The 24600-nt window shown below is 44.2% G+C and overlaps 2 protein-coding genes across 17 annotated transcripts in view; one reads left to right on the plus strand and one right to left on the minus strand.

Moving 5' to 3' along the window:
* The window catches only part of stxbp5l (syntaxin binding protein 5L), a 145294-nt gene that overhangs the window by 98570 nt on the left and 22124 nt on the right, over positions 1 to 24600 (minus strand). The window lies entirely within an intron of this gene.
* Positions 7417 to 9628, plus strand: LOC146501159 (uncharacterized). The gene is made up of 3 exons (XM_085135640.1): positions 7417 to 8318; positions 8907 to 8996; positions 9171 to 9628. The coding sequence occupies exons 1-3, from the start codon at positions 8192 to 8194 to the stop codon at positions 9428 to 9430; spliced, it is 477 nt and encodes a 158-aa protein (XP_084991766.1). The 5' UTR covers positions 7417 to 8191; the 3' UTR covers positions 9431 to 9628.

A 24600-nucleotide genomic window follows, 5' to 3' on the forward strand; every position in this document is an offset into this window, starting at 1 on the left:
ATTTGTAAATGTGATAAAAATGGCCTTAAGCAGTGGGCAGGAAATGGGGCAATCAAATAAGCCGCTGTCTCTGAATGTAACTTCCAATAAAAGATCAGACAATTTTTCAACCGTTCGGCTTCTCCATGAGGCACAGAAGATTAAACGCTGCTTCCTGGCGCTGATTTGAACTCTCTTTAGACCGCCACTCCTGCTGAAGCTGAGCCAGGGGAAAATATCGAGGCCTTATATCGGGGAAGTATTAGTGCTGCAGAACTGTGACAATATGACACACAATATTAGACAGCTTGGGAGGCAAGCTCACCCGGGCATGAGCGTAACATACTTTCATTAAACATTATAAGAACTGTGAATGGGAGGAGAGCGTTTCTGCTCTCGGGCTCCATCAGCGTTATTTGCCACTGTGGAATATACAGCATGTTTCCAGAGCGAGAAAAGTACAGCCGAGCTGTTTGTCAAGTAACACAATCACAAGCCCAGAGAGATTTTCTGCTCCAAAGAATTAAGTGTGGCTAATGCAGCGTCCTGCTGAGGCCAAGCCTGCCCGAGTACGCACACTTCCACTGGAGAAACACACCCACAGTAACGCAATGCAAGAAACACACAAGTGCAGAGTAGAGACACAGCCAGGAGAAACTGAAGAGCCTCTGTCGCTCCCTCTGGGTAAGGTGCAATTTGACAACAGGAGCCATTGATTCAGCTGCCTGCAGGCTTTTTATAGAATCCAGCACCATCATTATGACCTATAGCAGAGCCCAGCCTTCCTCAAAGCCTCCTCATCTCCACGGAGTTAAAAAGAGACACTGGGGGGACAGTCAGAGCAGGGAAACGGGAGATAATGATGGTTTTTGTAGACGTGGCAAAATCAGGGGGAATGTTAGGAAGGACAGAAGGAAGGAAGCAGATTGGAAGGAAGCAGATTGGAAAGAAATGGCGCGAACGATGGCGAACGATAAGATAGCAGCTGAAAAAATAAACAAAATGGACGCAGGCGGGAGACGACGCTGAACGCAGCGACGAGGTGAAGGAGAGAGGGAGGTTACAACACTCACAAACAGCACAAAGCTCGCACATGCTCAAGCTTCTGTAAATTTGCAGGGCTTTGGTGATGTGCTGAGGGATTACAGGAGGCTTAAGCCAGATTTCACAACATAATGTTAGGTAAATTATCCATAATCACTTTTCTGCCTCAGCGATAAAACAATAAATGAAGAAACATGTTCTTAAGATAAACGGCTCCCTGCTCCCACTTCAATGAGAGAAACACGCATAATCTTTGGCACGTGACACAGAAGGGACGAGCTCGGAGCTCAGGAGCCACGAGGGTTTTATTTGTAGTAACATTTACATTTAAAATCAGCACATCATAAAACACATGCTGTTCAACTCCGACAGATGAACTAACAAGTCGCAGCTCACTGTAAGCATCACCACGGTGACAGTAGAAAGTGGGGAGGAAGAGACCTCTGACAGAACCAGGCCCAGTCAGGGTCCCCGTAGTTCCTGTTACGGTTTCAGGTGTTCTTAATTCTTAGATGAGGAAGCTGTCACGATATAAACATCCTGATCATGTTGCACATGTGGACATTTTCACATGTGATCATAATGAGTTTACTAGAAAACAGTTATCAAAGAGTGCAGTTTGTGTTTTATAGACGTGCCCAGGAAATCTAAATAAGCTCTTTTAAACTGCGCCCTGATCACGTGTGTGCTGCTTGTAGCTGCTGATAACTACTGACTGTCTGTTTATTACACAGACCCCCATCAGCAGCTGTATAACATTTATAAATGCTTTTGTGAATAAGCTTTATTAACTTTGCACATTTAAATGTATTAGCTCGATGTGCGCACAGAGCCAGCACAGCAGAGCAGACTGTAGCTAACAGGATCAAGAACTCATTGAAGCATTGTTAAAACACAAATGAAGTTTCTCTCCAGTGTTATTACGGTAGGCAGTGAGATGCAGCTGTCTCCTGAGCTGGACGAATAACATGTCGTGATGCATCAGTCGACCCATAACACACGGGTCCTGCGGGTTAGCCGAGCTTTAGAGGAAAATATTACGAGCCGCGTGCAGATTAGGATCCACAGGCAGACGCGCTGGAAGGCTCCAGCATCTCTGTGCGATAGACGGGATCGCATCCTCTCACTGTTACAAGGTACAAGTGCAGCCTGTGCAGCTGCATCAGAGTTACAGCCTGCAGCTGCTTTCTGTTTGAAAGTATTCACTTTAAAAAATGTTCCTCGATATTTCAATAATACTTCACGAGTGTCTGTGTTGTTTTCCTCCAGCAGCTCAAGGCCAACAGTCTACTTGTATAACAGGAGATTTTTAATTAACCTGCAGTGCACACAGCTCAGCTCCACGTGCCTTTAAACGAGCCTGCGTGTGATATTTTGTATGAAACATAAAGAGCTGTTTAAGTCAGTCAGGGCGGAGCTATCCATCAATAACGAGTCGCAGTACCAGCACGGCCATCAGGATTCATCCTCTGCCAAACATAAACCATCGTAGCTAACGCGATCGATTACTCTAGTCCACATATTGCAGTGACAGATACAGCTGCTCATCATCATCTGACACCTTTAGAAAAACTGGAAAGTGCGTCCACGGTTTCCACCCAACATGTGAGCGTACTCCACTACTTCACTCAAGTGGCCTGTTATTTTTGGAAGCCAGGAAATAACAGACCATAACTGCCTCAGTGATGAGCCAAGCCTGCGTCACTGCCTATTGATAATCGCTTTAGGTGTCAAAACTCTTGTCTTGCTTCAGTGCTGAGTCGGAGCCAGAATCTGCAGCGTCTCTGTGCTCGTCAGGGCTGCTAATGTGCTGACGCTCCGGGGCCCAACAGCAGTGCTGAAGCTGTGCATGGCACTCACCGCAGCTCATGCGGTTAGTAATGCTTGTTGCCTGATGGGAAAGCCCAGCCACTGATTGAGATTATCCAATCAGACGGGGTGTTTTTACGTACCATATATTTATCAAATGCACTCGCTTTGTCGTTTACTGCAGAATCTTGGATGTGTGAGGACGCAGCTGCCTTTGCTTCATTTGCTTTTAATTTAGTCTCTTTATTTATTTTATTTATGTGTTTTTTCGTGTTGGAAATTCAGAGACTGCATAATGGGCGCTAATGATCATCTGCTGCCAGGCTGATAGTCTTGTGAAGATGTGTTATTAAGACACGAGTGTGTCTTTGCAGAGTTCAGGTCCTGTGTACACACACTGGTTATAACTGCATCACATTATTGATAGATTCATATTGTCTGACTGTAAAGCTGTAGGTTAGTGATGGGATTTCCGGCTCTTTTTAGAGATCCGGCTCTTTCGGCTCGGCTCACTAAAAAGAGCCGGCTCTTTCGGCTCCGAACCGGCTCTTCAGGTTGTTTTGTTGCTTTAATTATTCAATCATTAACAATAATATAAAATTATGCAGAAAAGGAATTACTAATGAAAAAAAAAGTGGTTTTATTTATATATGTTTATATATGGCCCCTAGAGACAAAGCACGTACAAACTCTAAAACACATTTCTAGCGTTTACTGAACTTCCAAAACAGAGCTACTAGATCACTTAAATTACACAATTGAAAGCATGTGTGTATTGTTTGTGAATTTATAGACAAGCACTCATATTTATTCAAATAATTAAAAAAAAAAGTTCCTGTTACCTGTTACTGCCACACACCAAATCCGGTTGCTGATACTTGCTGGCTTGTGTAGCCACGAGGTAACAAAAGCTCAACACTGCGCCCAGCATCCTGGAGCACTTCTGTTGTCTTTTGTACGTGATTCTGAGTTTGTACGTGCTTCTGAGTTTTTACGTGTTTTGGAGTTTGTACGTGCTTCTGAGTTTTTACGTGTTTTGGAGTTTGTACATGCTTAGGAGTTTGTACGTGTTTTGGAGTTTGTACGTGATTCTGAGTTTGTACGTGCTTCTGAGTTTTTATGTGTTTTGGAGTTTGTACGTGCTTCTGAGTTTTTACGTGTTTTGGAGTTTGTACATGCTTAGGAGTTTGTACATGTTTTGGAGTTTGTACGTGCTTCTGAGTTTTTACGTGTTTTGGAGTTTGTACATGCTTCTGAGTTTTTACGTGTTTTGGAGTTTGTACATGCTTAGGAGTTTGTACGTGTTTTGGAGTTTGTACGTGCTTCTGAGTTTTTACGTGTTTTGGAGTTTGTACGTGCTTCTGAGTTTTTACGTGTTTTGGAGTTTGTACGTGCTTCTGAGTTTTTACGTGTTTTGGAGTTTGTACATGCTTCTGAGTTTTTATGTGTTTTGGAGTTTGTACGTGCTTTGTCTCTAAGGGCCACCACAAATATACTTTATTTATTCACTCCACATAAAATGTAATAAATAAATCATATAATACAAAAAACAACTATTTACATTTTAAACTTTTAACTATTTAAATTTTCAGCTTTTTCCTTTTAAACAAATTTAACGTGAAACAACACAAAACACTGCAAACCACAACACAATTAAATATAAATTAAAATATTAAAACAAAAAGAAGATGCACATTCTCTGTCATATGGGCCTGCATGATTTCTGAATCCTTTATCATCTGCAACTGAAAATAGTGGATGATTACTATACCTTTCTAATGTGACGTTGTTGTCCGTCGCTCTCTTTCTCTCTGGCTCTGCTCCTGTGTTGTAGTGATGGGTCGTTCGCGAACGAAATGGCTCTTAGAGCCGACTCTTTGAAGTGAACGACGGGAGCCGGCTCCTTATCGCGAGCCGTCACGTGGGTTTTTTCTCTCTCTCTCTCTCGCACTTTTTTTCGCTTCACTCCGCACGCGAGCCTTGTGCTTTACGCTGGGCAGAGGGGGGAGGGGCGGTAGTTACTCAGTAGCACAGGAACAGAGCGGGAGGGAGAGAGAGAGAAAGAGAGCCAGGGACAACAACGTCACATTAGAAAGGTAAAGTAATCATCCACAACTATTTTCGGTTGCAGATGATAAAGGATGTAGAAAGTTTATTCATGCAGGCCCATATGACAGAGAATATGCATCTTCTTTTTGTTTTCATATTTTAATTTATATTTAATTGTGTTGTGGTTTGCTGTGTTTTGTGTTGTGTCATTTTAAATTTGTTTAAAAGGAAAAAGCTGAAAATTTAAATAGTTAAAAGTTGAAATGTGAATAGTTGGTTTTTGTATTATATGATTTATTTATTACATTTTATGTGGAGTGAATAAATAAAAGTATATTTACGGTGGCCCCTACAGACAAAGCACATACAAACTTCAAATCACGTACAAACTCCGAAGCACGTAAAAACACGTAAAAACTCCGAAGCACGTAAAAACTCCAAATCACGTAAAAACTCAAAAGCACGTAAAAATTCAAAACACGTACAAAAGACAACAGAAGTGCTCCAGGATAGTGTTGAGCTTTTGTTACCTAGTGGCTACACAAGCCAGCAAGTACCAACGACCGGATTTGGTGTGTGGTAATAACAGGTAAATGAACATTTGTTTTAAATTATTTGAATATATATGAGTGCCTGTGTATAAATACACAAACAATACACACATGCTTTCAATTGTGTAATTTAAGTGATCTAGTAGCTCTGCTTTGGAAGTTCAGTTCATGCTAGAAATGTGTTTTGGAGTTTGTACGTGTTTTGTCTCTAGGGGCCACCGCATATATTTATTATAAACATATATAAATAAACCCACTTTGTTTTACGTTAGTAATTCCTTTTGTGCATAATTTTATATTATTGTTAATAATAAATTAATTAAAGCAACAAAACAACCTGAAGAGCCGGTTCGGAGCCGAAAGAGCCGGCTCTTTTTAGTGAGCCGAACCGAAAGAGCCGGATCTCTAAAAAGAGCCGGAAATCCCATCACTACTGTGTTGCTGCGAGTGTAACTAACGCCCCTCCCCACTCTGCCCAGCGCAAAGTACAGGCCGCGCGTGTGGAGTTTAGCGGAAAAAAGAGCGAGAGAGAGGGTGAAAGAAAGAAAAAAAAAACCTCACGGCTCCCAATAAAGAGCCGGCTCGCGTCGTTCACTTCAAAGAGCCAGCTCTAAGAGCCATTTCGTTCGCGAACGACCCATCACTACTGTAGGTGTGCGCAAAGACGTTTCAAAGATCACGGCACCTCTTTCCCCCTCAGTTTAGAGCCGCACAGCTCCGTTTGTTTAGGCCTCATTTTGTCAGGATTCACGTGTTGCTTTCATAAATAAGCTGTACGGTGCAGTCGGCTATCGGAGGCCATCAAAGATCGATTCGACCTCCGATCACGAACCTGTCATTAAAAAACGCCACATCGCGCATTTCTGTGGGTGATTTTTGGACACGTGCTCATCACCACGTGAGACTAGGGGTGGAAACGAGGACGTGACTGGCTCATGAACACAATCAAGTCATAGAAAACATGACAACAGTGAAAGAAATGAAATCCAATGCGAGCGCAGGAAATGTTTTCACTGTGAATTTGTCACATTCACAAAAGTTTACAAACCACAACATGAGCGTAAGCTCCGTCAGGTGTTTACGGTGCACGTTTCCAATAGTGACACATTATTACTTGGCTCGTACTTTGGTGATGGCTGAAGGCAGTCGCCCAAACACTGCACCCACACGTGCACGCGCTCCAACAACCCAGTTGCTGTTGGATCTATAGTCTGGCGAACGCGGCGTGCTGATCATATCCATCAAATAACAAACAAGAAAAACCTGCGTCTGTGCTGACAGCCAATAAGCCGTTTGTTTGGAAAGACTTCATGTTAATGGGTTTAGTTCATTCTCACACAGTGGATCCACACATGCTGAGGTCAGGATGCGGTCACCCTGCCATCAAGCCTGTGTACAGCACATTCATGCTAATGGATTCCAAACAATGAAGTCATTGTGCTGCAAACGCACGCTGCCATCGTGAATCCAAAGGTATCGCTTCTATTGAAACCTTATGCAAACTGTGATACAGTGCAGAGCAGATTTTAGCTTCAGCGAGTTGATGTCCTACTTTCTAAATTCCCTCTGTTCTCCCTTTTCTTTCCCCTCTCTCGTTGGCTTTCTCCGTTCCTGCTTAGAAATGTAAACTGTGTGGTTGACAAATGGTGAGTCACAATGTGGGAAGATAAATCAGCCAAGAGCCCGTCTCTCTCCTCCTCTCCTCGTCTTTGCGTTACCCTCGTGTTCGCACATGTACACCTACACCGATCGCCTGCTCGCACTCGGAGGCGAGCATCCTTTTCTAAACAGCCCACAACACCTCTTCCAACCTCACGCTTGCCTTTTCTCTCACTCGATGCGTGTTACGTGGAGCTTGTGCACAGCCACACACAAACACACAGATTCATCGCCGAGCTCGTAACGCTGTCTGCATGTTTCGGTCTGTATAAAGCCGCGGGCGTTGTTACAGAGGAGATTAGAGCGCCGTTGTGCCGAGACGTGACTTACGGTGTGTTCACACCGAACGCGATGGACGCGAATAGAGCGTCAGGTTTACATGTAAAGTCAATGGAAAAGCGCGATGACGCGCGATTGCGGGTCCCGCGAAAATTCGGAAGCAGATTTGCGTCGCGAAAACGCCAAAACTCGTGAAACGCGCGTCAGTGTAGCGCGTCTGGCGCGTTTGACTCGCGAATAAAACCACGCGCGTGAGTTTTTGTGTTGCATTTTGTGCATACGCGCGTTTCGCGTCTACCGCTCGAGTTGGAAAAATCTGAACTCCAGCGTCAAATCGCGCCGCGACAACCAATCAGGGGCCTGGTGACGTGGCTCTGACCTAGGTCAAAGGGGCAGATCCAGCCAAAGCCCTTCATTCTTCATTCAGTATGGAGGAAAAGCTAATCAGTGCCGTGGCTAATCACCCGGAGCTGTACGATGCTAGCTACTACTTTTACCGAGACAGGAATAAAAAGGACCTAGCTTGGAGACACATAAGTGAGGAGATCGGGCAACCTGGTAAGTTCATTCCTTCTTTTTAATTTTCAGACTGACCCGATGAACCCGCGCAAAAGCTAGCAAGCCCGCCTACTGTCCCACTATTTTCCCACTGATGTACAAATACCTTTCCGCTAACAAGATAATGCGTTTATTCAGAGGACATCTGCAGGAGAAAGTGGAAGAGCCTCAGGGACAGATATAATAAGGAGAAGAAGGCAGAGAAGGAGAAGAGGAGTGGGTCTGCAGCAGGATCGGGGAGAAGATGGAAGTTCTTCGCGGTCATGGGGTTTCTGGACCCCTTCCTCACCCCGCGGGAGACAAGCGGCAATATGGTGCGGACCGTGGAGAACTTCTCCCCCGAGGACCAGGGACAGCCCGAAGAGGCAGCAGGGGAGTGTCAGTCAGAAGGTATGTTTACATTGAGTTAATGTAGGCAGTTAATTTATGCGTGTTGTCATACAGGAACATATTTTGTTTATTAATAAACAGTATACAGTAGTCCCGCTGTTCATCCGTCACTGCCTCGCCTTTTCGCTGATTTTTTTTATTGCACCGTACAGCTTTCAACTATGCGCATTGCATTCTGCAGCCCAAATGACAAATCTCCTCCGTGTCGTGTCTCCTGCGCTTGCCAAACTTATCATGTTTGGTTTTGATAACCATCACGTCCAATAGAAAAAAACAGCACAAAAACACTCATAACTATGACCCTCATTCGGAAATAGACACCTGCACCGGGAGCAAAAAAGGCGCACAAAAGTGGCGCCGCAGACGGAGAAAAAGCGCGGCATAATACTTTTACGTTTTAAAATCGACAAAGGTTTGCACTTTGAGAATCAACTTGTGAGAACTGTGACTACTGTTCATGTGCTGCAATAAATGAGAGACCACTGTATATAATAATAAGTATATAATAATATAATATTCTCTATGACTATTGTCTTCAACCTATATTAACATTAATAATAATATTAACATTTAATATTGTCTTCATAGAGTCAAGTAATCATGCAGCAGAGTCCTCAGCTGTCTCTTCTCCTGGCTCTCCAGTCCCTGGTCCCTCCACTCCTGCTGCTGCACCCACAGGTATGAACATCAAGCACTGACAGCTTTTTACTTGCTTGAATTCCCTTGTGATCACCTTTACTAAATATCTACAACCAATCTGTTTATATCATGTTTTTTTTTTTCAATTTTGAAAATGAAAATCTAGTAGCAGCCTTCTCATTACTTTGTGTTGTTTTGTGCTGTGTTTTACAGGCCCACAGAGGAGGACAGCTCGAAGGCGGGCGAGGGACGGGTCCCAGGACGGTCCATCGGCGGTGGAGCTGGCCATCCTGGAGTCCCTAAAGAGGCCACGCCCATCTCCAACTGAACATTTCCTCCTCGGCCTTGTTCCTGCTCTGGAGAGCATGCCGCCTCAGACACGAGAATTCGTGAAATTTCAAATTTATAAATTAGTTTTTGAAAACAGCACAGCTGTGTTAAATTTGGAAACATTGGACCCTAATGATCAGTAGTTTTCTGATGAGGCAGCAGCTCTCCAGGGCAGAAACAATGTTCTTATTTTTCTCCTCCTTCTCCCTGAGGCTCTTCCACTCCAAGCTGGGTCCTTTTTATTCCTGTCTCTCTGTAAATAGTTAAATTTCATATATTTATGATAAATGTTTTTGTTAATGAATTTATATTTTTTCAAATAAACATTTATAATGACAAAATGTCTCTGTTCTACTACACAGCAAATATTGGCACCCGACTTGACACAAGTAGAATTTATTTCATATTATACTAATGACAAAACATACTAATACAGTGGGATGCAAAAGTTTGGGCAACATTGTGAAAAGTAATTATTTTCTTGTACAAATCACTGGTTGTCACAATAAAAATAGTCAGTTAAATATATCATATAGGAGACACACACAGTGATATTTGAGAAGTGAAATGCAGTTTACAGAAAGTGTGCAATAACTGTTTAAATCAAGCAGGTGCATAAATTGGCAACACAAAAAAAGAAATGAAATAAATATTTAGTGTATATCAATGTGTGTGTCTCCTATATGATATATGTAAGTGACATTTTTCATTGTAACAGTGATTCATACAGGAAAATAATGACTATTAATAAGGTTTCCCAAACTTGTGCACCACACTGTATATAGGAACATAGTGAAGACAAGTTACTTAAGAGAGTAAAAATAGGTTCGTTTATTTTGGAGTAGAGCTCCATTTATTAAGAAAAAATTAAAAGGACAGGAACACTCTTTAGAGGTTTGTGGGTGGCCGTTGTGGGGAAGTCACTCGGACTTCAAACAGGCTACTCCTTTGGTTGCCAAGACACAGCTCCCTCCGCCGAGAAGTGAGCCATGAATTTCTCCCTCACCAGGACAGCCTCTCTGGAGGAGTTGTTTGCTGCCATACGACCCAGGCCTTGCAACGGCTCCACCACAGCAGGTGCCCCTCTCTCGTCCACACAGCGCAGAAAATTGTGGAGAACACAAGTTGCCTTCACACACTTCTCCGCTCCGTCTAAATAAAAAGGAGTGAGTATCACTACAAAGGTTAACTCAGTGGTCCTAATGCTCCAGTTTGATATCAGCAAACACCGAGCGCATACATTGATATGACACCACAGCCATGCTATCATTCAAACACTGATAACAGCATAAATCGAATTAAATCGGGACTTGATGAGACCTTCTGAGTATCACTAGAAATATTATAAACAGTCGTCTCCGTACCACAGTTTGCTATCAGTAAAAACCGAGAGCATTCACTGTTAGCATAGCACATCCATGTTAGCAGTGTATAAATGGATGGTTTAGCATGTATTAGCACACGTATCAATAAAGGACTACCGTATTAAATACTTTTACTAACCTCAGGCAGATGGACAGGCGCTCTGCAGGTGGGATTGAGCGCCTGTAATTGGTGTCTAGGCGGGCGATTCTGGGACCGACCCGGGGAAGCAGGTCCTCAAACTGGCCGAGTGAAAGACGGTGATGTCGCTGGAATCGGCCGTCATCCAGGCGCAGCTCCTGGAGCAAATGGTGAAACTCACCAAACTGCTCATGCCTCTGGAGGACCTGATGGACCCAGGTAGGGCGAGGGCGTCTTTTACGCCGCTGCTCTGCTCTCCACAGTACATAGAGAAGGGAGACTCTCTCTTCAAGCGCTAACTCGACAGCTGCCATCTTGCAAAGATACCGGTCTGGCACAACTTCCTCCCACATCCCTCCCACATTTCCGGTTCACGCGCGTCAAAATATCATATTTTGAAGCGCGATGGATTTTTCTTGGACACGCGTTGAGACGCGAATGTGCACGCGTCAAATTAGGGGCGTTTGGGGCGTTTTTGTTCGCGTCCATCGCGTTCGGTGTGAACACACCGTTATTCACCCCAAATGTTTAGAACGACCAAAAACCGAACATCCCGTTTAACCCTTTAAGACCTACCATAGAACCAAGTCCGCCAGAGCTGATATTATATGTTTACATGCTGTGGAGGCATTTTTGGGAGCATTTCAAGTTGCTATACATCAATACAACCATTATAGCCCAAATTTTAATAATATATCTGCATTAAGTGCATAGTAATTACATAAATTGCAAAAAAGTGCAATAAACTACAAAAAATTGAAAATCGTTTTTGTTTTTTTAACATATATTTCTAGTTAGAGAAATTTAAGAGGCTTATCCCTCAAAACTGTAAATACAAAAAAGTTGCACAAAATAGTTTCCTACCACAGGAAATTTATTTTGAGTGTCTTCATAGTTTTATTTTTGAGATACAACAATTTTTATATACTGCAGAAAAAACGAAAATAAATATTATAATGCAAATTTGCGAAAAAGCAGCATATGCATCAAAATAAACTATTTCCAGCAGTGCAATATGAGTCCTAAGCATCCCAGAAACGACACAGAAAGTCATAAAGTCAAACATAACTTTTAAAAACACCAGTATAGGCTCATTGAGGCCCTGATGGTAAAAAACTACATTTCCACGAAAATGACGTCACTTCCGGTTTTGGGCAGGTCATGGCGGACATGCCAAAGTTCGCGCTGACGTCTATTCTAAGTAGGAAGTGTTACAAACAGCTGATTGGATCGGCAAAGCGTGTTTCTGGAATATTATGTCTTTGTTGCTGCAAGTGCTTTTTATGCAGTTTTTGCAAAGTTATATGTGGAAGGAAACTGTGACCGAGGACAAGCTGATGGCATAAGATGTAAGTACAACTCCTCCGGTTTCATAAGCAAAAAAAATTATTGCGCTAGCTCACGTGGTTGCAGAGCTACAGGAGTTTAAAAATAGTTACGCAAAACAGAGCGTTCCTGCTCCGACCGGCTTTAAAGGGTTAATGGGGGGAAGGAAGGAAGGTCTGAAAGAAAACAAAGTGGCAGTACGATCCAGCACGCTGATGGATGACAACATCTCAGATGGTAATTGTGATGAATATCAGTGCGGATGCTAATGACAGTGAGTACACTCGTCTAATTGCTCATTATAATCCAGATGGCCTCGCTGATACATCATGGGAGCTCATGACATTGGTTCTTCTTTCCTGAACCAATTACATGCTGTTTGGACCCCAAATGCCCAAATTCAGTCACAGCCAACATCAACCGACTTTAAATCCTACAAAGCTTCAGATGAGGAAGCTTACATCAGCGCGGTCAGTCTGCAGCTAATCACACAGCACGCCTCCTATGTGCAGTCGGGACTATTATTTCACAGTGACGCGAGTTTTGTGCTTTCAGCTTTAATCCACAAACACAAACTGACGCCCTTCTAAATGTAACGATTCAGAAAGTCTCCAAATGCTGCTTTTCCAACCTGCAGATGCTCCGCCAGGCCGGCTTCAGCCGCTGCTCGTTTGTGGCTCCCTGCCTTCGATTCTGTCCTCAGTAAGTGAGAAACACCCTCTGCTGGGCTCAGATCAAACAGCTGACCTGAACGTCCCATTTTTCTAATCCTTTTTTCCCAAAGTAGGACAATAAACCCGCGGGTTCCTTACGGGTCTGATTGCAGCGCGTGGCCGTCATTCGCTCTCATATTAAACTTTGAATCCTTGTTTTTGTTTGTTTCCTCGTTTCACTCAGAATCCACGAGAGCCGTGGACTCGTTAACAAACGAGGTCGGGTTTGATCCGGTCAGTGTCCCTCTCTCACTCCCTTTAGATTCTGCTGGGCTTCTACGACCTCTTTCACAGCCCGACCTGCAGCCTCCTCTTATCTGTCTCTCAGAATTTGTTTCTCTGTAATCTTCCTTTTTATCGTTCCTCTTCATCTTTCAGGGGCAGAAGCAGATAAAAGAGCCACCTACCGGCCTGAGCGTCACACAAGGAAGCCGGGGAAACAGCAGCATTTGCATATCTACACTCTGCTGTGAAGTATGAGCGCCGTGAAACGAGCTCAGTACGAGATACAGAAACCCTTGTTTTAAAAGGCGCAGCGTCCCTGCATGTTTGTAAATCATCAGCCAGCGCCTCCTGTGTGCTTAACTACTACAGTCAGTATTTATTGAATAATTACCATGTTGGAGTCAGAGCAGAGACCAAATCACGTACATGTGAGCAGCTCTGACCATCGACTGGTGTCACACTCACAATGTACAACATTTAGGCCAGTTTAAAGTCCCTCTGTGAAGCACATGCATATATTTAACCACTCAAATGTGATTTGGAGATATCGTGCACGTAATCAGCTCCGATAAAAACCAGCAGGTTTTAAAGAGCTTTTTACCCCCTGAGTTACTTCGACCACCATTTCTGTGATTGCTCAGTTATTCCACAGGTCGGTCCAGAGTTCTCCGAGTGTCGTCTCTCTCCTCACGTCTCTGAGCAACAGTTGCTTCTGATTATAATGTCTGCCGACAGCTTCGAGAGTCTCCGCCTGCTGACTGCGACACGGAGAAGCTCCCCAAATTAAAATCAGCACTTCACCGCCGCGGCCCTCAGCCCGGAGCGAAGTGGACGGGCTGGACACGCAGAGGTTCCCTGGTTAGCGCCAAACTCGTGTGTTAAACAGGAACGACGAGCGGAGCGCTATCACGAGGTGGACGTGTTTCTGTCATCTGGCAAGAAACTTTGTTTACATTTCCAAAAGTGCGTGGTGTCATTTATTCATTCCTCCCACATCCCACATACACCCCACACATCTAACAACACAGGTGAGGACGTGTGGGTGCAGGCCAACCGTCCAGCTACACCGTGGGTGGTGTCTTACTCCACATCTTACTACATGTACGTGGTAGCTGTACCTCAGGAACACGTGTTTCATGGTGGCTTTGAGACTTCACAGTCCAAAATGTGATGGAAGATCTTTCACATTCATTCTTCATGAAGTGAAAACTGATGAAAGTGAACATGTTAAAGTTAAAGTCTCCATCAGGAAACAACATTCATCAGTTTTCAGCTTTGGACACATATAGCTCCTCCATCAAACACACACGCGCAGACACAGAGACACACACGTAGACACACAACCCTCGTGCCTATGGTACGACAACTTCTGTTCGTGCCCCTGGTACACTGCGCAGAAACACCTTGCCCCACACACATACACAACCCTCGTGCCTATGGTACGACAACTTTTCTCCGTGCCCGTGGTACACTGACACACAGACACACACACACACAGACACACACAGACACACACACACACACACAGACACACAGACACACAGACACACAGACACACACAGACACACACACACACACAGACACACACACACACACACACAGACACACACAGACACACACAGACACACACACACACACAGACACACACACACAGACACACACACACACACAGACACACACGCTCTTCCACCTGCAGACGTTTTGTCCAGATCCCACAAACAAACAGACACGTGACCAGATGGAAACAACAAAAGTCTCTTTGTGTTCTCGAGCAGATGACAAAACGCGGCTCCGCGGCGGCTCCGAGGTGAGGAACGAGGTGAGGAACGAGGTGAGGAACGAGGTGAGGAATCAGATTAACAGGGGAGGCAGCTGGCACGAGTGCAGCCTTTGGCTAGGAGCTGCTGTTTTGCAGATAGACAAAATGAATTAATGAGCTAATGTGCTGCTCGTGACATCCGTGGTGGTCACGGCACCTTTTCTGTGCGGGCTCAGGACATCGCATTAGTGCTGTCCTCAGTACGGCAGGCCGCAGAGCGCTGTCATCGCTGTACTAAAAATAAAAATATGTCTTATTTTGTTCTGTGTGTTGGTTTGGGGTCCACGCACTGCGTTACTGATTCGTGTTACAACAAGCGGTCGGGGTTTAGCGGTTACATTAGACAAATAACTTCTGCACGTGTGTTTCCTTTTATCTGATAAATGAAACAGATGGTCAAGTACATCTGGGCTGTCCACATGAGACATTTATGGTATCCATGGCAACATGGCAAAGCCAGACTCAGCCCTCTTTGTGAATGGTACTTACATCCCCACCACCCCTCACAGCGAACACGTCTCCTTCCTGATTCTGCAGATACTTGACGTGCCAGTTATCTTTGTGATGCACCGAAAAACCAAAGACGGATGAAGGCGAAGCTGCGCCCGTGACTGACGCTGTGCGAAACATTCAGCTCAGTTACAAATATGTTTGGATGCTGTTTGTGAGGGATGACGTCTCTCCCACAACATCTGCATCTTTTTAAAAAGTATTTGTTTGATGTTTGAAACACTCGATCTGTTACACGATTCACGTTTCGCACGTTATCTTTAATACACTGGTACGTGTGATACCACAGCGTTTACAGCTTAACTGCTTTAACCTTCCATGTTTGTGATATTGTGAAGCGTCCAGCTACTGTACAGGTCTAAACGTTTGCATTAATCCGAGTATGAAAGGAAGCAGTCAGGGAGAAAGACGCAGTAATAATAATAAAAACAAAGTCTGTAAATATATCCAAATAATTTCATAATGCACGACAGTTATACCCAATTACTCTTGACCATAATCAGCTTCTCCCCACACTGTTTTAAAGATAATAGAAATCTAATCTAATGCGTGCTGCACCACTGCTGCCAGAATCCAGAAGCTTCCTGAGTCAAATTATGCAAACACTGCAGGTGAGGCCTCATGTTGTGACTGAGAGCCAAATTTCAGACACGTTGAGAACGTTAAAGTGGAGCTAACAGCTCATTTATGGCTCCTTATGTTTATGCACAGGGCAGCTCCGTGGTTAGCACTGCTGCCTCACACAGAAGGTCCTGAGCTCGTTTGTGTTCTTCCTGCTTGTGTGCGTTCTCTGCAGGTACCTTCTTCTGATTGGCTGCAGCATGCTACAGACATGCTGGCATATTTTCCGACGTATAGCAGAATCTCAATCTCCTTTTTAAGAAGGAAGAGTTGCCTCTTTATTGTTCTCATTACTTGACTTTTTAATTTGACTGCAGGTACGAAACACGGCCAATCAGAGCGGGCGATCTTCAGCTGTGCAGCGGCGCGCACAGTTTCTCGTGCCGAGCAGCTCGTTGTGTCTTATCTGTGGCTCTGAAACAGATTTGCTCTGGTCCTTGTCTGCTCGTGATGAAGTGAGCATTGCATTCTGTCATGAGTGTAAATGTATATATGCTCACACCTCCACCCTCACGTGGAGTAAACACGTCCCGGCGCTGCCATGTCACATAATGGAAAAGGACATGAAGCTCATCTAATCAATCAGACTTTAAGACTCTGTGTACTGTTGCACCAGCAGCACAACTAATTGCATTTGCAGAATTCGTTTGCAGCAATGATAGCGGCATCAATTGCATCCAGTCAGACCATGGCTCTTTGCATAATTCCCACTAAACGATAAATGTGTTAGACTGTGATAGCGTGCAAGAGGAGAAAAATCAAACTGCTTCAACATAAAATCGCACTAATGAGGATGATTAGAAAGCAAAGTGGCTGCATGGCCTGCACACATAATTAAATGTAAGGCAGCTTCAAAATTTGCATCCTTAAGAATTCTTCACTTGTACAAAGTGTTTCATCAAACAGAAACCTGATGACATCATTTCTCTATTCGCCATGTGTCCATTTTGGAAGTCAGTGCAATGTCTGCATCACAGAGGTGGGAACTAACAAAGTACAAATATTTTGTTACTGGACTTACACGTATCTGTACTTTACTTGAGTATTTACTTTTCTGACTACTTTTTATTTTTACTCCCGACCAGAGATATGGCAGTAATCCGATTACTTTTTTCAAGTAATGAGTAAAGTAAGGGATTACTATTGCAAAAACGGTAATTAGATTACCGTTACTTTCCCGTAGGAACGCTGCGTTACTGCGTTACTAAAACCGTGATTTTTTTGCAGAATGTCTCATGACAGTGACGTAAGCGAGTGCGAAGTTCGTGACAACAGCTGTGTGCAGATCAACAATGGATCATATATCGAGTGCAGAGAGAGTATGAGCGTGCAGCGTTTAAAGCGTGGAAGTACTGACCTTACTTTGAGTTTGATTCCATAAAAAGTGACAAAAACATTAGTGTCCGTTGTGCTGGGAAGAAAACTTCTTTTTACAGCGAAAAAAACCCTAAACTTCCGAGCAAGCACCGAGTAGCTACGACGTAATGGGAAACTCACAGAGAAACTCGCGGATTCTTCCACTGACCGCGGCACACCTGCACCAGGGTAAACCTCCGCCTACCCCACTCCTGCTTTACAGGTGAAAATAGAGCAACAGGACCGCTAGTCTTTGACTTTATTTATTTTCTGCTGTGTTTTACTTGCATCTATTTGAAAGACTGAGTGACTGAATGTGCAGAAAATAGGTTTAAATGTTAATCTAATTTCTTGATGCATAAAGTTAAAAGATTAAAACTGATAAAACAAGTTTTAAAAAGAGACTTTTCCATTTGATTACATTTTGTATGATGGATTATGCAGAAAATGTAGAATTGGGCTGAAACAGCTATCGCTTTATCACCTATTCAGGTTGTAAATCGTGTTTTTAAAAAGTAACTAAGTAACTAAGTAATTAATTACTTTTGAAAATAAGTAATCAGTAAAGTAACTGGATTACCTTTTTGGGGAAGTAATCAAGTAACTTGACCAACACTGCTCCCGACATTTGAACATAAATATCTCCTTTCTTTATATTTATACATCCATCCATCCATCCATCTTCATCCGCTTTATCCGAGGCCGGGTCGCGGGGGCAGCAGCCTAAGCAAAGAGGCCCAGACCTCCCTCTCCCCAGCCACCTCCTCCAGCTCATCCGGGGGAACACCAAGGCGTTCCCAGGCCAGCCGAGAGATATAATCTCTCCAGCGTGTCCTGGGTCCGCCCCGGGGCCTCCTCCCGGTGGGACATGCCTGGAACACCTCACCCAGGAGGCGCCCAGGGGGCATCCTTGTCAGATGCCCGAACCACCTCAGCTATTGTATATTTATACAATAGTATGTAAATGATATATACACTTTATATACTGTCCACTCCTCACATGTTCAAAGCAGGCTCCTTACTTGATGTTCAGCAGTAACATTTATGGTGTTTATACTCAGGTCCATAAGCTGTGTTAGCGGCACGTCAGCATCTAGCTAGCTCTGCTGAAGAGGAGCGAGCATGAAGGGAGTAACAGCTTTAAGTGTCAGGTCATTTGAAATGCAGCGTTTCTATGAGCTCACCAAACAGCACACAAACTCTGTGTTTACGTTTGTCTCACAGTGTGTTGCAGATAAAGGTCTGGCTGCTTTTCACAGGGAGAGAAAAGACAGATGAGCTATGTTCACTCAGAGATGGAGAAAGATAAGAAAGAAGGACAGGAGAGCTTAGAGTCAGAGGTAAGGATGCTCAGTGACATCTGATTACTGCAGATTTGAATTTAACATGTGGTTTAATCACATATTGGATCAGTATATGACGTGTTTTAATAAACTATGGATTTTCGTGCAAAACAAACTAAGAATGGTTGGTAGCTACGGTTCACTTTCTTACTTTGAGCTCAGAGTCGGTACTTTTTAATGTTTACTCGGGTAAAAAAGTGGCTTCAATACTTTTACTGGAGTATTTTTAACACTAGTATCTGTACTTGTACTTAAGTACAGAAAGTCTGTATGTGTCTGTTGCTTAACCCTTCAGTGATCAGCAGGTTAAACAACACTTTGGCTCAGGTAGAAAGTCTGATACTCAGCCTGCCATCCAGGAGAGGTTACAGTAACAAAACAAGTATCTTATTTTATTTTGCTACTCTGTTCTTCATCACGCAGTACAAAGTATTTATTTCATTATTATACAGTATAGTTGGGTATAGTTAAACTTACTCGCAGGTTGTTCTTTGAATGTTGCAGTCAGCAGGGATCTTTTCATTCTGGATGAAGATGTAAAGGTTGGATGGCTGAGAAGGCACAGTCTGCAGCGGCCTGCAGGACGTTTGTTGTCCTGCGGTCTCCATAGAACAGCGTCTCAGACGTTCTGTATGTTTGGGGCTCAAACTTCTGACAGCAGCTGTAGAAATCTGGTCGTGCCCCTTTGCACCCGAACCAGATTTCCTCCAGTGTTTCACAAAAACTTCCAGCAGTTTGATTCTTCATTCTCGAGGAGCGGACAGAGTGGTGCTGAGTGACGGCTGTGCTGTAAATGAGCCGAGATGGCACGCACTGGTTGGATGGATGGCAGCGGCGGCGGCGGCGTCAACAGTCTCACCGTGGGGAAGAAATTCACAACCTGACGAATGCTGGAAGAAACGAGCCCCTGGCCTCACTCTCACCTGAATCCAAACTGCTTGGATGCAAACTTCTCAGTCACAGATAGAAACTCCAACTTCACACGAACGTCGGATCAGATCACAGAAGCTGAAGTTTCCCCTCTGTAGTCTGTAGTAAACTCTCAGGCCAAAGACTACATTAAAAATTGCTGCTGCTTTGGAAGCTTGTGGACACCTGAGGAGGTGAACTCCAACAGGTGATGACTGCATGCTAATCAGGTCTGCAGACCTGCCAACAGGTGTAAATGTTCATGCAGCCTGGTAAATGCAGCCAGCACCGAGCCGTCCTCTCTGTAGGACTGTTGCACACTTATTATTATTTCTTTGTAATTTGCTCAGAGATGGGAAACAGGTGCAGCGATTTATCGAAGCATGTGCAAACACAAACAGCAGAAACAGTTTTTACACAGGGGGGGGGGGGGGGGGGGGGCGGCGCTCCAAGCTCTTCTTTGGATGTTTCTGCCTTTAGCTCTGTTCTCTGTCAGGATGACCCCACAGTGTTTGTGCCCAGGCTGGGGGACGCCCATCCATGACGGACAGACTTCCTCTCTGTGTTTCTTTCACTGTGCTTTTACTGCACTGGCAGTGTGACCTGTGACCTGTGACCTGTGGCAGGTGTGTATCAGATGTTTTTAGGCCTCACACTTCGTCCTTTGTCCTCTACTTGTTGAGGACACACTGTGCTGAGATCTGCAATGTTTTCAGCTCTTTTTGAATCAACTTGTTGGTGCAAAAATTCTATTTTATGTCAAACTGTGTTTTCTTTGGCATTTTTCACAGATTCAGCTACAGAAATGGAAACAACAGGTTTGTTTTTTTCCAACAGGCTGCTGGTAACAAAGAACCTAAAGATGCCATTTAAAGCTGCTTCTTTGCTTTCTTATATGTGTAGAAACATCACTGGTTCATCCGCTAAGGTAGGCAGGTGGCTTCTTCATGCTCCAATGAGACGCAGGTCAGAGTAAAGAGACAAAAGTATAACAAGTGGACTGAAAGTGAGTGAAAAGCAGCCAATGATTGAAGAAAAGCTGGAAAAGTAAATAATTGAATCAATTACAAGAAAGATGGAAGAATGGTTGGGTGGGCGGGTCTCCATCTGTGGTACCTTTCATGGTTTCTACTTCACTAAGTTCACACCTTTGAAGCTACAATATCAAAATCTGAAACGTGCACAGAGACGTATAACTGGATGTACAAAGAGCTCGATGTTTGAATCTCCTTCTGCTTCCATTCGGAGCTCCTCTCACAGTCGAGCTGAGGTTGGCGACCCCACTGCGATATTTCTCCAAAAATATCAGGACATTTTCAAGTCCTGTTTGTTAGCTTGTGTTTGGGTAAATGTGAGCGTACGCAGCTTTGTGGGCCACGGGGCCGATGAGTAACACGGCTCAGAAAGTTATTTGACTGAGGAACAAAACACTATTTACACATATCAGTACTCACAGCTAAATGTCAAAGCAAGCCGGCGACTTTTAAAATGTTGTGTGTCAGAAACAAACAGAGGAACAGAATCTGCAGCTCACGCTACGAGCTCGTGTTTTTCCCGTGTACGTGACATCTCTCCTGCACAGACAGCAGGCCGCAGACGCTGCTGATGCTGCACCTCCTGTGAAGAGGTGCAGCATCCTGAGAGATAAAGAACAAAAGATAAAGGAGGATCTCTTAGCACAGGCCAGTGATTCTGTTTCCCCTCGTTCCCCGTCTCTAATGTCACAGTGCAGCAAACACGTCTCACTGACCTTTGTGCTGTAAAAGCCAATCTTTAAGCATCACCTGCAGACAAAGGTCGCCGCCCTGCTTCAAAACTACAAATCAGCATTTCAACAACAACACGTCCGTTTCTTTTATTGTTCTGCACATTTTCTGCACCTTAGATGTGAAATCAGCCCAAAGTGCATCCTGCTGCTGGCTGAGAGCTGAGAGCCACTTCATTTATTATCATTTCTTCTTCTCCTGACAATCAGCGGCAGAGTGACTCTGCTGCACGCGCTCGTTTCTCTGCCAATCAGGACAACACCCTGAATCTTCACTCTCCACACGCCTGTTGTTACTGCCTGATTCTAGCCTGTGTGTGTGTTCATGTGTGTGCATGCAACACGGCACCCACCGAGTCTCAGGACTCATCGTGGAGTCTGGGATTCTGAAAATCCACCGAGGAGCTGCAGCACACGAGACGCACGCTCGTGTGCTGCAGCATAAAGGACTGTGCACATCTGGCAGCTGATGATGTTCGTGGTTTTTCCTTTTTCATTTGCTGCACTTTGAAACAAACTGACAGCAACATTTCACTGATCCACAGTCAGTTTGAGTGAAATTAAAGACAGAGTGTTAGACCACTGTAAACGAGGTAACTGCGTCCTCATGCTGAGTTATATTTGAGCTGTCTCTGTTGTTCAAACAAAGCAGCATCATTTGTCTGTGGTGGATGGTCAGTAATCTCCTCAGATGGAAAAAGACCACGATGTTCAATCCTATGTGATGAAACAGAAAACCATGCAGTGTGTCTGGTTTCTGAAAGAACTGAACGCATGTCCTGTACTTTCATCTACAGTATGTGTGTATTATTCAGCAGTAGGCGGTCACTGAAATAGACCATCGGCATTTCCTACAGTGTTCTCAGTGCTGCTATTAATAGGCTGCTGACCTTTCATTCTTTGAATACCTCATCATCTGTAGCAGAGGGGACAAAGGACCACAGACCAAACACAACAAGTTAAAACAAGATAAAGGTGAAGTAAATATCTCTGCAATAGGGATGGGTACCGGTATCCGGTGCCATTATGGCACCGGTTCTGTCATAAACGGTAGTAACCAGACTGAAAAGCAGCGCACATTTCGGTGCTTTTTTTCCTGAGCTGTGATACACTTTAGATTCTAGCCAATCATTTTACGTTTCCGAGGATAGTAGGCGGGTCCAGGTACGTACGTTCTTTTAGAGCAGAGCTACAGATTAAAAATGGCCAAGGCGAAGCGGTCAAAAGTCTGGCTGTACTTCACAGCAAAAGATGCAAACTCAGCAGCTGCAACAAGTGCTTTAAGCTGATACTGTGATACTGTCAAAGGAGGTAACACCTCAAATCTGATGAAACACCTGGCGACGCATAGCGTTTTTTTAAAGCCGAGAAATGCACCGTATTTGATAGCTTGCTGCGAGACCTCACACCGAGCACATCTACTGCGGGTGTGGTGCCTGTTATCGACCTGGAGTTAGCAACATCCCCCAAAAACCCGAAGAGGAGAGTCCTGGCCCCTAGCCCTGCCAGTGTAGCAGAAATGATGAGGATGATGATGCAGCAGCAGCCGTTCTTCTCTGCGTGAGTAGCTTAATGTTGTTCGTGTGTAATTTACGTTGAGTAGGCTAACCACGTTATTACATTAATGCATGTAAGGTGAACTAGCAAACATCATCATAGCTACATGCGGCTGTCTTCTTGTTTGATGGCAGATACTCCCTTCACCCTGGACAAAAAGGCTAAAATGACCAAAGAAAAAGTGGAAAACAGTTAAACATGAGAGGTTTTTGGACAAAGTTTGTGTTTTTTCCATTGTTTAAGCTGCTTCCAGCCAAGAGTGATACCATATATGCCCCATAGCTGCAGAAAAGGCTAACATTGTTATCTTTTTACAAAAAAACAGCTGAACATGAGAGGTTTTTGGACCAATTTTGTGTTCTCCATTCTTTAAGCACCGGTTTGAGCACCGTTTAAGCACCGGCACCGTTTCAAAAGTACCAGTTTGGTACTGGTATCGGATAAAACCTAAACGATACCCATCCCTATCTGCAAATCAGCGTGGCTCAGCCTCTGCACTGCACTTTATGCTGCGTGCATGCCATCATATTTGCTAATAAAGGACTGTTACAGAAAACAGCAGCAGATCGCTGGTTGGTGAATAATGTATAAAGACGACCAAAGAGCTGAGCTTTTTAAGCTTTTTATGTCAGATGTTGGAGACAGCAGACGTCAAAAAATTACATATTTTTGCACGAGGAAGAAAATGAAGAAGGCAGAGAAGATGTAATTCTGCTTTTACTGTAGCAGAGCGAGGCTAGCACAGACACGAGGAAGAGGAAACAAGAAGAAAAAGTTCTAAGGACACCTAACAGGTACCAGCACACAGAGAAAGACCGCAAAGCATCATGGGACACCAGGTGCTCCTCTATATGGTACAGTGCTGCTCCTGGGAGTGTTACATAACAGCAACGCACTGGATGCATGCAGTGATAAAAATGTGGGACAGAAAGACGAGGACGTCGTATTACTGAGCGTCAACTGAGTGACATCAGAGAAATAAAACAACGAGCACAGAATGAACAAAGATCAGTGATCTCACACTCAGCAGCTGTTCATGCACCACACGGAGTGAGTCTCTCACTGCATTAACGCAAAGCACTGCTGCACTGCTGTCTGTGCAGTGGAAAGTTTCAGGGCTGTTGCACATTTGGGAACAAGACACCACACCCCACTTCCACCCATGTGATCACACTGTATGTGTGTAAGCACAGAGTCACTGTGTCACTGTGTGAAAAACTGCGAGTGCTGCTGTGGAGCAAATCATCCGGACAGGCTCAGAAATAACTGCATCTGAAATATTTGACATTTATTTATTTTTGATTTTTTAAAACCAGAAATAATAAAGAGTAAAAACTTTAGTCACGACTCAAACAACAGCATTAGTGATCATAATTCAAGCAAACAGCTTCATGCTGGTCCTGCTGTCAGTAATTTATCATTACTGACTCATGGCAGCACGGTGGCACGGTGGTTAGCATTGTTGCCGCACAGCAAGAAGGTCCTGAGTTCAATTCCACCATCAGACCGGGGTCTTTCTGTGTGGAGTTTGCATGTTCTCCCCGTGTTTGCGTGGGTTCTCTCCGGGTACTCCGGCTTCCTCACACCGTCCAAAGACATGCAGCTTGTGGGGATAGGTTAATTGGAAAATCCAAATTGCCATTAGGTGTGAATGTGAGCGCGAATG

The sequence above is a fragment of the Neolamprologus multifasciatus genome, chromosome 16, assembly GCF_963576455.1.
Source record: "Neolamprologus multifasciatus chromosome 16, fNeoMul1.2, whole genome shotgun sequence".
NCBI classification, from domain to species: Eukaryota; Metazoa; Chordata; class Actinopteri; order Cichliformes; family Cichlidae; genus Neolamprologus; species Neolamprologus multifasciatus.

What these genes read in the sequence shown, in the direction of transcription:
- LOC146501159 (XM_085135640.1), top strand. Translation starts at nt 8,192, where the DNA reads ATGGGGTTTCTGGACCCCTTCCTCACCCCGCGGGAGACAAGCGGCAAT. An exon ending in AGGGGAGTGTCAGTCAGAAG is followed by an intron (nt 8,319 to 8,906) that starts GTATGTTTACAT and finishes TTGTCTTCATAG; the next exon opens with AGTCAAGTAATCATGCAGCA. An exon ending in TCCTGCTGCTGCACCCACAG is followed by an intron (nt 8,997 to 9,170) that starts GTATGAACATCA and finishes TGTGTTTTACAG; the next exon opens with GCCCACAGAGGAGGACAGCT.